Source organism: Mya arenaria, chromosome 14 (assembly GCF_026914265.1).
Source record: "Mya arenaria isolate MELC-2E11 chromosome 14, ASM2691426v1".
NCBI lineage: Eukaryota > Metazoa > Mollusca > Bivalvia > Myida > Myidae > Mya > Mya arenaria.
In genome coordinates, this window is record NC_069135.1 from 29,479,874 (window position 1) to 29,496,683 (window position 16,810).

Consider the following 16,810-nt stretch of genomic DNA (forward strand, 5'->3'; position numbering starts at 1 on the left):
CAAGGTCACTGTTACTAAAAATAGAAAAACAGTTTCCGGACAATAACTCATGAAAGGCTTGACAGATTTGAAATTTTTTTTGTACACAGGTGTTACATCAGAAGATACAGGTCAAGTTCGATATTGGGGCTGGTGGGGCCAAGATCAAGGTCACTGTTACTAAAAAAAGAAAAATGGTTTCTGGACGATAACTCATGAAAGGCTAAACGGATTTGAACAATTTTTGGTACACAGGTGTAACATCAGAAGATACAGATCAAGTTCGATATTGGGGCTGGTGGGCTCAAGGTCACTGTTACTAAAAATAGAAAAATGGTTTCCGGACGATAATTCATGAAAGGCTTGACAGATTTAAACATTTTTTGGTACACAGGTGTAACATCAGAAGATACAGGTCAAGTTCAATAATGGGGCTGGTGGGGCCAAGGTCAAGGTCACTGTTACTAAAAATAGAAAAATGGTTTCTGCTTCATAACTTTAATTGGGCATGAGATATTGTGATGAAACTTGCTGTATAGGCAGACTCTGTGAAGACAATGCTTGTGATTGAAAATGGGGCCAGTGGAGTAAAGGTTTTTGTGCACTGTTACGAAAATAGAAAAACGGTTTCCGGACAAACTATACATGCATGATAAAAGAAGATGCAGTGTGCAGTAACCTTGGAGTTATGGCCTCTTTTCAAAGGAATGGTTTGCCATTCCTGTGTCCAGGCGGCATTTGGGGGTATTCGTCACTCCTGTGACAGCTCTAGTTGTGCTTCAGATGCAAATGACAATGCCCCTATCTTATTGTGCTTCAGAAACCACTGATTGTGCCCCAGTCTTATTGTGCTTCAGATGCAAATGAAAATGCCCCAGTCTAATTGTGCTTCAGACGTCAGCGATAATGCCCCAGTCTGGTTGTGCTTCAGATGCCAATGATATGCCCCAGTCTGGTTGTGCTTCAGATGCCAATGACAATGTCCAGTCCTATTGTGCTTCAGATGGCAATGATAATGCCCCAGTCTTATTATGCTTCAGATGCAAATGATTATGCCCAAGTCTGATTGTGTTTTAGATGCAAATGACAATGTCCCAGTCTGGTTGTACTTTAGAAACGACTGATTGTGCCTCTGTCTGGGTTTTTTTATGCCAATAACAATGCCCCAGTCTGATTGTGTTTTAGATGCCTATGACAATGCCTCAGTCTGATTGTGCTTCAGGTGCCAATGAAAATGCCCCAGTCTTATTGTGCTTCAGATGTGAATGATAATGCCCCAGTCTTATTGTGCTTCAGATGTAAACAATAATGCCCCAGTCTGGTTGTGCTTCAGATGCCAATGATTATGCCCCAGTCTGATTGTGTTTTAGATGCTAATGACAATGCCCCAGTCTGATTGTGCTTCAGATGCCAATGATTATGCCCCAGTCTGATTGTGCTTCAGATGCCAATGATTATGCCCCAGTCTGATTGTGTTTTAGATGCTAATGACAATGCCCCAGTCTGATTGTGTTTCAGATGCCAATGATTATGCCCCAGTCTGATTATGCTTCAGATGCCAATGATTATGCCCCAGTCTGGTTGTGATTCAGATACCCATGACAATGCCCCAGTCTGATTGTGCTTCATATGCAAATGACAATGCCCCAATCTGGTTGTACTTCAGAAATGACTGATTGTGCCTCAGTCTGGTTGTGTTTTTGAAGCCAATGACAATGCCTCAGTCTGATTGTGCTTCAGGTGCCAATGATAATGCCCCAGTCTGGTTGTGCTTCAGATGCCAATGACAATGTCCCAGTCTTATTGTGCTTCAGATGCCAATGATTATGCCCCAGTCTGGTTGTGCTTCAGATGCCTAAGACACTTATGCCCCAGTCTTATTTTGTTTCAGATGCCAATGACAATGCCCCTGTCTTTACCTCCACCAGTTACGCCTTTGTAGTGGCTGAAGATCATGCTCTTAGTACAACTGTTGGTGGTGCTGTAGCTGCAAATGATGCTGATATTGATCTTGCAGGTAAAATAACTCCTTTATATAGGAACTTGTTTCATACTCTTATATTTGGCAATTTATTATGGTTGATTAAATTGAATTACTTGATGTCATCCTCCAAGTTACTATATATATATATAGACATGTTCATTCACACAGGGTTCCAACTCTGTTTCACAATTGAAAGTTGAATGACTAGTTTGTTTCACAAAAGGCTGTTGATAATGGATCAGGTTTTTGCCAAGCATAGTTAATAAACAGCACAAATTTTGATGTTTCTTTCTATTTTGAAGGGTTCAATATTTGTTGTGGACTCGGTAAAATATGAGAAACTATCTACAAACTTCTGTGTCACAAACTCGTCATTAAACCTTTTCTTGTGTTACAGAGTTGGAACACTGTGATGTATATCACTGGAATGTTTTTGGTTTTATTTTAGAAAAAAACAAACAATCGGTGACCTAGTTCACTTTTTTCAAAAAATAATCTGAATTGAAAATTAAGGTGCACAAAATAGCAAACAAAAAGACACCAATTATGACCAAACTTACAAGTTTAACCTTGTATGATAGCCTTTTTTACCTTTTTTCAGGATCATTTGCTTACAGCATCTTTAGTGGTAACACTGGTGATAAGTTTGCAATTGATGCCAACAATGGTGAAATCAAACTTGTTGGAGCTCTTGATCATGATACTATCCCGACATACCAGCTGGTTGTTTATGCAATAGACAGAGCTACTGGAACAAAAATGACTGGGTCAGCCACTGTAGATATTACGGTTACGGATGTGAATGATATTACCCCATACTGCTCTCCTGCACTTCAAACTATAGAAGTCCCTGAAAACACTGCAGATAGTGTTAACATAGGTTTTGTAGCATGTGCTGATACTGACTCAGCGATGAATAACCAGGTGTCTTACACTATAGTGACTGTCAATGGTATTGCAACAACCACACCTTTCATACTGGATGCAACAACTGGTAAATTCGATCTCAATACTGCAACACTTGATTACGAAACTACAACACTGATGACTGTAGTTGTTCATGCAATTGACAATGGAGCGTCGCCTTTAACTGGTACAGCTACTTTAAATGTAGTTATAACAAATGTCAATGAACATACTCCAGCTTTTCAAAATATTCCGTACACAGGAACTGTCATTGAAACTGTGAGCACAGGCAGTAGTGTGTTTGTTGTTACAGCGACCGATGGTGATGCAAAAGATACTGTGACTTACTCTCTAAACCCTGCAAGTAATGTGTTCGAAATTGACCCAAACACTGGAATAATATATCTGTCATCAGCCCTTGACTTTGAATCTACAGTAGTTTATCCTCTTACCGTTAGAGCGACAGATTCTGGGGGACTTTTCCAAGATGCTGGAGTTACCATTACTGTTACTGATGCTAATGATGTAAAGCCTGTTTTCAATCCAGCAGTGTATGTAGCGGAGATAAGTGAAAATGACATTGTTGGAACCAGCGTTACAACTGTTACAGCTACTGATTCTGATACTGCAGCAGCTAGTCTCACATATGCTATATTTTCTGGAAATGATGATGGTGTATTTGTTATTGAAACCTTGGGCAGGATTTTCATACAAGATACAACAAACCTAGATTACGACTCGGCAACAAAGAGTTACTCTCTTGTCATCACATGCACAGATGGAACACACACAGCTTCAACAACAGTGGCAATAGCTGTAGCCAACTACAATGACAATACACCAACATTTGGCGCAGACACCAGCTCCACACAGAACATTCCGGAAAACTCAGCGACTGGCTACAGTATCGTTACAGTTTTAGCGACGGATGCAGACCATAGTGGTGATGGAAGTATTGCCTATTCAATCACGGCAGGCAACTCTGATGGCCTATTTTCCATTAATCCTAACACAGGGCAGGTTACTCTGGTTGGGCAGTTGGATGCAGAGGGAACCAGCACATACTCTGTGACCATCACTGCTACTGATGGGGGAACCAATCCAAGTATGGTTTTTCATAACCAAAATTATGCTTTGTTTCTTTTGTTAAGTCACAGTTTTTATAAAATGTGTTCGTATTTTGAACATGTGCAGTAACATTGCCTGTGTTTTACAGTAGCAAGAACCCTGTTATTAATCAATTTATATTACCACCCATGTTTCACATTACAAGATTTGACAGATACATTTTTTTCATATTCTATAGAATTACTTTCAATTTTTATTTTCCTAGCGTTTATAATACCGTATTATATCATGCATAGGACGCACTTTTTTTACCCCCAATTCTCGTCTTAAAAATTGCCTGCGTCCTTTCTATGCTATTAGAATTTCATCTGTTTTTTTCCAAGTCCATTTCAGGTCGAAAATATCGGACCGGGGAAGAACGCGGTAATAGTAAGTATCTGTACTGCGTCACCGAAAAGAACAACTGACGTAGGTAAAATCACGCAAGTGAACACACGCAGAAATATATTGAATGTTTACTTTAAAATGATTTATTGAGAAATAAATTGAAAAAAACACGAGTGTTTACTTTTTTATAAACGGGACGCTACTCACAAAATCTCGATGTGAGTCAGCACTTTAACTGGATTGAGTTATAACGGTAACGGAAATCGGGAAAGGAGGTAAATATCAATTAATCGTTGTTTATGATTTTAATGTTTCGATATTTTACAAAACATTTTGTATGTAACTGTTTTAAAAAATTGATAAAGGAATGTGCATAACGTTAAGTAGCATTATTGTCACTATCAAATCTTTTCAAATGTGCGAAGGTGTGAAAAACACCCGCTGTCTGTCATTAGAAAAACATCAATAGAACAAACTATTGTGATGGTAATACCTTATGGTTGTTTGTTCGCACTTTACCCGATGTGCCTTCTGCTGGCAAGGCTAATTAACGACACTTAATTATGCCGACATGCTTTAATCCGCACAGCGACAAGCCTTATCAAAACAATCATCAGTTTTGTTGCGATTGCAACGGTTGCAACTGTTGACTGTCATTCAGAAGGCATGTCGAGACTATTGCAACGGTTGCAACGGTTGACTGTCAGTCGGGACTATTACGGCATTTGTATAAGTCTTATAATATGCGTAAATGTTCTCAAAATGTCAAGACATATATCATTGTTGTGTACGCTAAATTACCAAAATACGACGATAATTATCGAAATACACAAGACAGTTATCAAAATATGCCTCATATACAATTTTTTGTTTGTTTTTTACTTCAATATATATGTTATAAATACTTGACCAACCTCAATTTTTCGGCTCCGATTTTGACATTTTTCCGCTGCGTCCTATCTTAAATATTAAGGGTTTTTACCCGTTTTCTCAACTATTTTTTTGCCTGCGTCCTATCTATGCTAGCGTCCTATACATGATATAATACGGTATGGGATGTATCATAGTTTTACTTTTGGCGTATGGGCTGATGGGCGGGAGTTCAAAGGGCGTCCAGTATGTTGTCTGCTCAATACCTTTCGAAGCCTTTGTCCAATTATATCCAAAAATTCATCAGAATGTGTATTTGCATAATATATTGGACATGTTGGATAGCCAGCCAAATGGCTGCAGCCACTCCAAAGTTACCACCGTTTAATTGCAGAAATTATCTAAAATTGGTCTTGTCTCCACAATTGTCCAATCATCACCAAATTTAGTCAGAATGTGTATTGGCAGAATGACTTAATCAGGTTTAATTAATAGCCATGTCGCCTCATTTATTCAAGAGTTTTGACCTTTGAATTGGCAAAAAATATTCGCAGTGTCTGCTCTCTGAGTTTGGCTTAACATTCAACCTCTTAACACCATATTTTGGTGTCCTTAAACAAGGACAGGATTATTTTGTTGCATCTAGTGATCTTATAAGCAGTTATTTTCAAAAAACAAACAATCAGAAATATTTTTTATCAAAACAATCAGAAATATATTTTATAGTTAAACATATCTATTATTTTTCAGTACATTATTTGCCATGTTTTACATAATCATGCAGGTGCCCTGACAGCAGACTATGCCCTCACGGTGATCGTGATAGATTCCAATGATATCAGGCCAATATGTAGCCACTCCCTATACAGTATGACTGTTGAGGAAAATGTCGGAATAGGTACCCCTGTGGGACAGGTCACATGTACCGATGGGGACAAGGATAGCCCTAATAACCAGATTGCAAATTATGTTATTTCCAATGGAGTCACTGGTAAATAGTGTGGTACATGACTATACATGTATGGCTGTATTAAAGCTGCACTCTCACTGATTGACAGTTTTAACTTTTTTTTAAGTTTTTGTTTTGGAATCAGCTGATTTTGGTATCAATGCCTTTAATCCAGTCATCTAAAATGAGAATCATAATAGAACAGATCTCAATTGTTTAGAAAACTGCCGAAAAACTCATTTTTTCTTTTCTGATAGTGTTTGTAACACTTTTAGCAATAAATATCAATTTTTTCAATGTAAATATGAAAAACTGAGATCTGATCTTTTGTCATTAGTCTTTTATCACCATTTTTCTGACGATTACGCAAAATTTGACTCATTCCAAGACAATTTTTTTGGTCAAAATGGTCAATTTGTGAGAGTGCAGCTTTGAACGTTGAAACATTTTTTATAAAAGTAAAATGTGTAATGTTATTTTGTAATAGGCCTGTATCCCTTAGTATGGTTTGCAATTATATCGATATTGGTTAGCATAAGTTGCATAATTTAAAAAAACAAGACTAAATGGACCTACAAATTGCTAACATGTTTGTGAAGTCAAAGAATGGAATCAAATGCTTATTACAAAAGTAGTCTTTAAGATAAGAAAATTCTAAATCTGCAATATTTATATAGAATTGTTTATCAGTTATTTTAATATTCATTCTTGTGTTATAGAAAGTTAGGGTAAATCATCATTTATATTGTTGCAGGAGGGGACTTGACTATGTCAGCTTCTGGTGAGATAAGTACAGTAAACTTGCTGGATCGGGAAAACACCAGGAGTTACTCACTCATTGTCCACGTGATTGACAATGGTGCCACACCTCTAACAGGGACAACCACTGTTACCGTTATTGTGAATGGTGAGTAATGTTGTTGGTGAAGGTGTGGAAACAAATAATGGCACCTTCAAGTGGGTAATTCTAGGAGGACATAATACTAGTTAGAGACATTAAAGTTGCTTCAATAGAACAAACTTTTTTTTAGCTGATTTGTTTTCAAAATAAAATGTCATAAATAAAACTTAAATCTTGGCCATAACATAAAAAATTGATAAGGATATTTTAATTAAACTTCTGTATTCCCAGACTAACTGCACACATTGTCTTGTAAGGCCATAGTTCTGGACTTAATTATTGTTGATTTGCTGCCCTCTTTAACCAAAACAGATAAGGAAAATTTGTATCTGATCATGGTGCTCTTGTTCCTATTATGTTATCACTAGGCTGATTTATTATTTTTTTCTTAAAGCTATATCATTCTTTTCTGATGAGGAAAGACATGAGAAAGTTTGAAAGCTAAAGCCTGGGATATTTTTACACTGGTCCTTTACGGTAGGGCCACCCAACTTCACATAATTAACATACACATACTTCATTTTCAGATGTGAATGACAACGAACCTTTCTTTACCTCTAATCCCTATCATGAATCTATATCTGAGAGTACGGCCGTAGGATCATCAGTGTTTGCTGTGGCTGCCAGTGACCTTGACCAAGGGACTGACGGTAATATTTTTTTTGATAATTTGTATGGGTTTTATAAGGATTTTATAAGGTATTTAGGCATGGGATTTTTTAAAAAAAATTGAGCATTTAAGTGTGGTGGTTGTTAGATTTTTTTTATTGGGCATTTATGATCTCCATGGGATCTTTCGTTCTACCATGTGTGATGTAACTTACAGTGTCTGTGTTAGGTTGTCAGTACTCAACATAGCCTCCATTAAACAATGCGTTTAAAAACTGTCAAGAGCAAAATCTACATAACAATTAGGGTAACAACATAATAATAAATAGTGAGTTTTGAATACTTATAATGTACTTATAATGTACAATATAATTTTTTTTACAAATTTTGGTAAAGTAGTTATCATTATACTACAGAAAAAAAAGATGTCACATATATTTTGTAAAATTTCCATTTCAGCAACCTTCACCTATCAGATCACAACAGGAAATGCAGACAACAAGTTTGCTATTGACTCCTCAACAGGGGACATAACTCTCGTGGATGACCTTGACTTTGAATCTCTCACACCAGCTGTGTATTCGCTTGAAGTAATTGCAATAGACAATGATGTAAGCAGCCCAAAGACAGGAACAACAACTCTGTCTATGACTATCCTGGATGCCAATGATAATTTCCCTTCTTGTTCACCTATGCTTACCTCCCTTAGTTTCCCAGAGGACACTGCAGGAGGAAGTAATATTGCGAACTTGGCCTGTACAGATACCGACTCAGGGGTCAATGGTGACTTGGCTTATGCAATTGTATCTGTCAACGGGGACACCACAAGTACTTTGTTTCAGACAGACAATTCTGGTGGAATAACAACTTCAGGATCTACAATATTGGACTACGAGAGTGCTACAAAGTCATACAGGATTTTGATAAGAGTTAAAGATAACGGAACACCAGCGCTTTCATCAACTGCTACTGTCAATGTTGATATAACTGATGTGAATGAAGCAGATCCAGCATTTACAAGCACGCCATACACTCACAATGTTGCTGAAACTACCACCGTTGGTACTTCTGTCTATAAGGTTACTGCTACTGATGCAGATACTTCTGAGATCATTTCATATTCCATAAACCCATCTAGTTCACATTTTGAGATAGATCCATCATCTGGTAATATCTACACAATAGCAAAGATAGACTTTGATACACTAGTATCAACAACAATTACTCTAACAGTTATTGCAACAGATAGTGGTTCTCCAGCTAGAACTGTAACAGAATCTGTAACATTTACCATTATAAATGCCAATGATGGTATACCAGTGTTCAATCCGGGTGTCTATACTGCCACTCTACAAGAAAACACTGCTCCTACTTACACAGTGCTTCAAGTGACTGTGACAGATATTGATGACACAAGTTTTACTTATGCAATCATCACAGGCAATGATGACAACGTTTTTTCCATGGACGCAAATGGGAACCTCCTGTTGTCTGACATAGCCAATTTTGACTATGATACCCAAGCCCAGAGCTATCTTCTAGTTGTCCAAGCCCAAGATAGCTCAACTAACACTGCAACAGCTTCTGTAGCAATAGAAGTAACAAGCTGGAATGAATTTTCCCCAGTTCTCACAACTATCGCTAATACTTTAACATTCTCTGAAGATACATCTATTGGAACATCTGTTGACACAGTTGTGGCCTCAGATGCTGATTCCGGATCAGATGGGGAAATAACATATACAATATCGAGTGTGTCAAACAGTGGGGATGGGAAATTCACTGTGGACCCAACCAGCGGACTGGTTACTCTTAGTGGCAGTTTGGATAGAGAGTCTCAGAGTGAATATGAGATAACCATTCTGGCTGCTGATGGGGGAATTAATCCTAGTGAGTGGTTCAAAGATTTAATTAGTTTAAAAAAAGCTATTTCCTACAATGAAAATCTGTTTTAAAAAAGTATAATTATTTTCAACATGAATGAATGTTCTTATTTGATATTGATAATGGAATTTTTTTTTAATAAATATAAGTTTGTAAATAATGCTAAAAGATTCAAGTGAGCTTTTTGGAAATGCTTACTAAAATGAAGGTTTAGTGCCTCAATGGAGATGGAAAAAAACTAGCTAAAGAACTTCAGCGAACACGTAATATATTATCTTTTTGGATGTGTTCGCTGAAGAGAACGCCGTATCCAAACCCTACCAGAATTCGTGACATTTTTATGTTGCGCTGTTATTTCACTTGAATGCATTGTACAGACAAAATACTGTATCCTTAGGTTAATGAAGTAAAATGTAGTTCACAAACTCATTTTCAAAACCAAAAAACGCTTAAAAGATAGTTGATTTAGCATTTTAATAAATCCTATTACAAGCATTCCTTATCTAGGTCATAGGTGTGTTCAAATTTAATCACGTGACACCAAGATTTTCAGAATATACCCATGTGACCTAGTGTTTATTTTGCTGTTATTTTTTCTATTTCGAATAATTAATAAATAACTAATAACAAATTTGGAATAAATAAATTGTTTTTACTTATCAAAAGGTATTTACAGCCTTACTGCAATTGGATTCAACTAAATGAACAATGTGAATCCGATGCTATAAATAGAATCCATCGACGTCATCATGTTCATGTGATTGCATTGCATCATCACACTCAATTGATTCTGGTTGACTTTACTATGGGGTTTACGCCATAACTTTAATGTGTTGTAAACATCAAAAAAATAAATATCAACATTAAAGTTATGGAAGCCAGAACTAGAAAAAAAACAACAGTTGAACTTGTAAATTATGAATCTACAGTTGAAACTCGCTATGTCGAAGTCTTTGGGACCATGGAAAATACTTTGAGATAATGAACATTCTGTAGAACCAAAATACAAAATGTGTTTGACTGAACCAAATACATTCGAAAAATGTTTGAAATAACCAGAACATCGAGAAAACAGACATTAACGTAGCAAGTTTTGAAAGTATTTATATATTTGTTAGTTCTATTGTTCATCTCAAATACTTATATATTGATACAGGTGCCCTAACCTCTACATACAGTTTAACAGTGTCAGTATTAGACGTGAACGATGTGACACCATCATGCACCCAGACCGTGTACATAGCTACTGCATCAGAGGACTTGACTGTTTCTAGCCCTGTGGTCCAGCTGACTTGTAGCGATGGTGATGCTACTGCTGCAAACAATGTTGTCAATACTTATACTATTACCAGTGGAAATATAGGTAAAGACATGTTTTCTTTAAATACACTACTGACCAAATTATTCTAAAATGTTTGAACACAATTTTAACGATTGATTATTTTGACGAAAAAAAAGCAGAAAATATGCACAGACCAAGCCTAACCTCCGGATACATTGTGGCCTCCTTTGATTTTTAATTTGCCAAGGTACGCACCCTGTGTGTAGGTAATTTATATTTATAGAAGAGCTTAATCATTTGAATAGGACAAAAAGCTTGCCATGTAGTATATATTTAGACCTTGAAGGCTTTGAACAATAGTTAAAAAAGCCAATGTGAAATTTAAGTTGTATGTGGTTTGAAACCCTGTGAAAGTATGATGAAATTATTTAATTATTCAAGGTTGAGCTATGTAGTGAATATCTCAGTTGATTTTTGTTGTTTAGACACAGCCTTCAGCATCTCTAACACTGGTGAAGTTCAGATTGGAAGCGTTCTTGACAGAGAAACTCTCGGGAAATATAAACTGCTGGTGGAAGTGGCTGACTCAGGAACTCCAGCTCTCACTACAACTGCTACTGTGTCCATTGTGGTTAATGGTGAGCGATTAAGTATCATGAAGTAGTACAGTATTTCGTACTGTTGCAAAACTGGACCCCAAACATAATCTAATCAAATCATTTTGCAGATTATTATTCTGTAGTAACAATTTGTATAAACATATTGGGAATGTTTTTTCATATATTATAAATATATTCTGATACCTGTTTCTCACATTCAGACGTGAATGACAACACTCCAGTGTTTGCCAGCATTCCCTATGTTGTTACTCAAGTCGAAGACATTTCTGTAGGAACTGTTGTTGAGACAGTACAAGCCACTGACGGAGACACTGGTGATGCTGGTAGGTTCATTTTGAACTTGACTGTGTTTAAGTAGCATTTTAATGAATTTTAATGATATTCACTTATAAGAATGATAGTTATTGAACGTTATCCTTGACAACATGACACAGAACACTTACTTCACCCATAGTTATTGAACATTATCCTTGACAACATGGCACAGAACAGTTACTTCACCCATAGTTATTGAACGTTATCCTTGACAACATGACACAGAACACTTACTTCACACATAGTTATTGAATGCTATCCTTGACAACATGGCACAGAACAGTTACTTCACCCATAGTTATTGAATGCTATCCTTGACAACATGGCACAGAACAGTTACTTCACCCATAGTTATTGAACATTATCCTTGACAACATGGCACAGAACACTTACTTCACACATAGTTATTGAATACTATCCTTGACAACAAGGCACAGAACAGTTACTTCACCCATAGTTATTGAACGTTATCCTTGACATCATGGCACAGAACACTTACTTCACACATAGTTATTGAATGCTATCCTTGACAACATGGCACAAAACAGTTACTTCACCCATAGTTATTGAACGCTCTCCTTGACTACAAGGCACTGAACATTTACTTCCCCCATAGTTACTGAACGTTATCCTTGACAACATGGCACAGAACAGTTACTTCACCCACTTACAAGGATGTGATTTGTCCGCGGATTCGCGGAATTCCGCGGATCTAATGGCCCCAGAGACCCCCCCCCCAAAAAAAAAAATAAAAAAAAAATAAATAAAAAAAAAAATTACCTGAAAAAATTTATTTGATTGCTTTCAGTTGATTAAGTTAATATTCCAGTTTGCTTCAAATTTAAAGTCAGAAGAGCCCTCAAAAGAGCTTTTAAAAAGCCATTTTTTCTTCTACAGCAGTGCGCTTTTGACCAAAAGAGCACTCAATAAACACATGGGTGAAAATGTTTCAGCCCTCCAGCTGCCAGTCAATTACATCCCTGACTTGTGATTGCATTTATTCACTCCCACTAAGCCCGGGCTGTGGTTGCAGTAACTCTCATTAAACTTTTTTATTGTTATTGCATTATGGGATACTGTGTACAAGAATGTTTCTTAGTATTGATAATTTTCGGGAAAATACTTCTTCAGTTTGTAACATTTTGAACATAAGAAGTGGATGGTACCTTTTACATGCACTCTCCAAATAACATTTTTTTCCGTTGTTAAAGATATGTCAATTTTGTTTACATTACAATACTTAAATCATGCATAAATACTGAACAATCTATGTTATGGTTATTTATCCCGATATTTCCTGAAAATCGTATGCATGCTTAATCATATATAAATAAAGATAAAAATCTATAAACTTCTAAAATGAATCTATTTTATTTTCAGCTAAACTGGTGTACAGTATCATATCAGGGGATGTAGATTCTAAATTCTCCATTGACCCAAGCAATGGAGATATCATCCTTACTGACGACCTTGACTTCGAAACAGTCTCCGTCAACCCATATGAGCTAATCATTCATGCTGTGGACAGCGACCCTAATACACAGCTAACTGGAATAACCACCGTGAGAATAACAGTTGATGATACAAACGATAATGATCCTGTATGTACCATGCTCCAGACTTTAATTTTATCAGAAATGACACAGACAGGCACGACTACTTTACTGAACATTGGAACAACATGTTCAGATGCTGATACTGGTGTTAATGCTCAGCTGAGTTACGCAATTTACTCTGTAAATGGAGCGGTTGTTTTGCCAACAGATCCTTTTTCAATTGATGCGGGCAGTGGTGCAATTAGGCTTTCAAATCTCATGGACTATGAGGTCATCCAAGCTTATACAGTGTTAGTTGAAGTATCTGATGGTGGTACTCCTGTAAACACTGTAACAGTAACTGTCGAAGTTGATGTGACTGATGGAAATGACAACCTACCCACATTTACTGGAACACCTTATTCTACAAATGTCATAGAATCAACTGCAGTTGGATCTACAATATTTACAGTCGCTGCTACTGATGATGATACAGAAGACACTATAACATTCACTATAAACCCTGCTATGACTGAATTTGGTATTGATCCGCATACTGGCAAAATCATACTCTTGAAAGAGTTGGATTATGATAATGTCCCTACATCATATGAAATAACTGTTGTAGCTACTGATGATGGGACAGTTCCAGGACCTAGCAGTTCATCAGCAACTGTCACCATCACAGTTACAGACTTCAATGACGGAACACCGGAATTCCATCCAGGAGTTTATTCTGTGTCAGTTTCTGAGAATGAGGCAAACGGTTATACTGTTACTACATTGACAATTACTGATATTGATACTGTTGCTTTTGGATATAATATTGAGTCAGGAAATAGTTTGAATGTATTCAATGTCAGTGGGATAGGAAAAACCCCTGTTGTTGCAATTATTGATAATACATTACTCGATTATGAAACCGTGAAAGACGTTTCTCTAGTAATCAGCGTAACTGATGGGGCTAATACAGCATCGTGTACAGTAGAAGTCACAATCACTCCGTATAACGAAGATACACCAGTTTTCACAGGAGGATTAAGTACAGGAACTGCAAGTGTGGCAGAAAATTCCATCACCGGTACGCAGGTATATGATATAGATGCAACTGATGGTGATGACGGTGAGGATGGTGAAATAACATACAGTATTGTGTCAGGGGCTGCTGGGAAGTTCTCTATTGATCCAACTACTGGGATCATCACTGTGGCAGGGGCCTTGGATACTGAGACAACTCCTACTTATACCTTGGTGATAGAAGCAAAAGACAAAGGAATAACTCCTAGTAAGTACTACCTGTTTTTTCATCTCCAGTTTTTTATATTAATTGAACCATATCCAAAGCAAAGGTGCATCTATGTTGTTTAAGTTCTTCTCCATTTTCCAGCTTTTCTATTGTTTTTTTAAGAAAAAATAGGACAAGATATTGTCATAGACTTGGTATCATTGACATGGTTGTCTGTAGACACACATTTAAAGCTTGGCCATAGCACAAATATCCGCTTGAGATATTCAAATCAAACTTGGTACACATGTTTCCATAGTTAATTAGTGCATGCAATTAGCAATGCCCTTAACTCTGGCTTTAATATGGGTTTAGTTATGCCCCTTGGTTGTCTGATTGAAAGAAAAAATATTTTACAAGGGGGACGAACATGATTTTTAAGCTTAGGAGAGATGCTGTGGAGTGCATATGTTCATATATTGCTTGATTATTTGTTATCCTTTTAATATTTAACCATATACCCTTACATTCAAACTAAAAACATTCTCAAAACTGTTTTAACTTATTTAATTAAAAAAAAATTCTGAGTATTCTTCGTGTATTCTTTGCAGGTGCTTTATCAGCTCAGTTCACCCTGACAATTACTGTCACAGATGTAAATGACAACACACCCTACTGCTCGTCAACCCTTTACAGTGCCAGTATAGCAGAGAGCGTGGCAGTCAACAGTTTTGTGGCCCAGCTCACATGTCTGGATGCTGATACTGATGCTCCAAACAATCTGGTTACCTCCTATGTGATCCAAATTGGACAAAGTGGTAAAAGCCTTTATTTCTTTTAAGAACATTTTGTTTAAGATGTTTGTAAAATTGGTTTTCTGGTGTCATTATTTTGACACAAACTTTTGACCATCTGGACTCTTTCAAGTGCAAACTTTTGTTTTAAAATGTACATACCAGTAGTAACACGTTTTGAAATTTACGACCATCATACATGCTGGTATAAGTTACCGGTATTCAGATATCTAAGAGAATATTAAATTAAAATGGTCAAAACCTAAATAGAAAAAGCACCTGTTTCAAAAATCAAGGACAATACATTAGTTCAACGCATTTTTAAAACAAATGACATCTATTCTAGGAGGGGAATTCCTTATATCTAATACTGGTGAAGTCACAACAACTGTGTCATTTGACCGGGAAATAGGCCCAGACAACTACCAACTGGAGATAGTGGTAACTGACAGTGGTACCAGCCCTTCTGCCCTGTCCACTACAACTACACTGACCATCACAATTACAGGTAAATGATCATTAAAGTGGTCAACAGACAACTGGAGATAGTGGTCACTGACAGTGGTACAAGCCCTTCATCTCTGTTTAAAACAGCGCTGACCATCACACTCACAGGTAAGTGATCATTAGAGTGGTAAACAGACAACTAGAGATAGTGGTCACTGACAGTGCTTTAAGCCCTTCATCCCTGTCCACTTCAACATTGACCATCACAATCACAGGTAAGTGATCATAAGAGTGGTCAACATACAACTAGAGAAAGCAGTCACTGACAGTGGTACAAGCCCTTCACCCCTGTCCACTACAACACTGACCATCACAATTACAGGTAAGTGATCATAAGAGTGGTCAACATACAACTAGAGAAAGCAGTCACTGATGGTGGTAGAAGCCCTTCATCCCTGTCCACTACAATACTGACCATCATGATTACAGGTAACTAACAACTGGTGTCCTTCTGTCCTATCCACTACAAAGTTCTACCTTTAGTTTAAAGTTTGCCTTTAAGTTTTATAGCAGTTGGTCATATAATGCCAGAAAAAATCACCCTGCCCTTTCACTTCCAAAATTCCACTTCCAGATGTTTTATATGATAACAGCATTTTGTCAGCGAGAAATGGTAAACTATTTATGAAACAGCCTAAGTATAAACAGCACAAGTTTTCCACATTTTAATTCATTTGAAACAATTATGAAAAAAGCAAAAAAGTATTTGTGACAGAGCACATGAAAGAATGACTTTCTGCTTCAGATGTCAATGACAACGACCCAGCCTTCTCTCTCGCCATATACAACCTGAACGTGGCTGAAAACACTGTTCAGTACACCTCTATAGGCACTGTCACTGCGACAGACCAAGATATTGGACTTGCTGGTAAGTGCAAACGTATTCTGCTTATGGTGTGTTATAACAATTTATTTGTATTAGTTAAATTTTGTTAAGTATAAATGCCCTTCTTTATGACATAAAAGACAGTTATTTATTGACCATTCTTTTATAC

General features: G+C 36.9%; 1 protein-coding gene across 2 annotated transcripts in view; it reads left to right on the plus strand.

The window, feature by feature from the left end:
- Positions 1–16,810, plus strand: part of LOC128217885 (protocadherin Fat 4-like) — a 52,378-nt gene that overhangs the window by 19,390 nt on the left and 16,178 nt on the right. For both annotated transcript variants that reach the window (XM_052925318.1, XM_052925319.1), the window contains 13 exons: positions 1,871–1,996; positions 2,565–3,974; positions 5,979–6,185; positions 6,898–7,050; positions 7,572–7,694; positions 8,113–9,543; positions 10,694–10,900; positions 11,305–11,457; positions 11,640–11,762; positions 13,135–14,574; positions 15,126–15,332; positions 15,655–15,816; positions 16,561–16,683. In XM_052925318.1, coding sequence (XP_052781278.1) covers positions 1,871–1,996; positions 2,565–3,974; positions 5,979–6,185; positions 6,898–7,050; positions 7,572–7,694; positions 8,113–9,543; positions 10,694–10,900; positions 11,305–11,457; positions 11,640–11,762; positions 13,135–14,574; positions 15,126–15,332; positions 15,655–15,816; positions 16,561–16,683 — 5,865 coding nt within the window. The remainder of the gene's footprint in view (positions 1–1,870; positions 1,997–2,564; positions 3,975–5,978; positions 6,186–6,897; positions 7,051–7,571; positions 7,695–8,112; positions 9,544–10,693; positions 10,901–11,304; positions 11,458–11,639; positions 11,763–13,134; positions 14,575–15,125; positions 15,333–15,654; positions 15,817–16,560; positions 16,684–16,810) is intronic.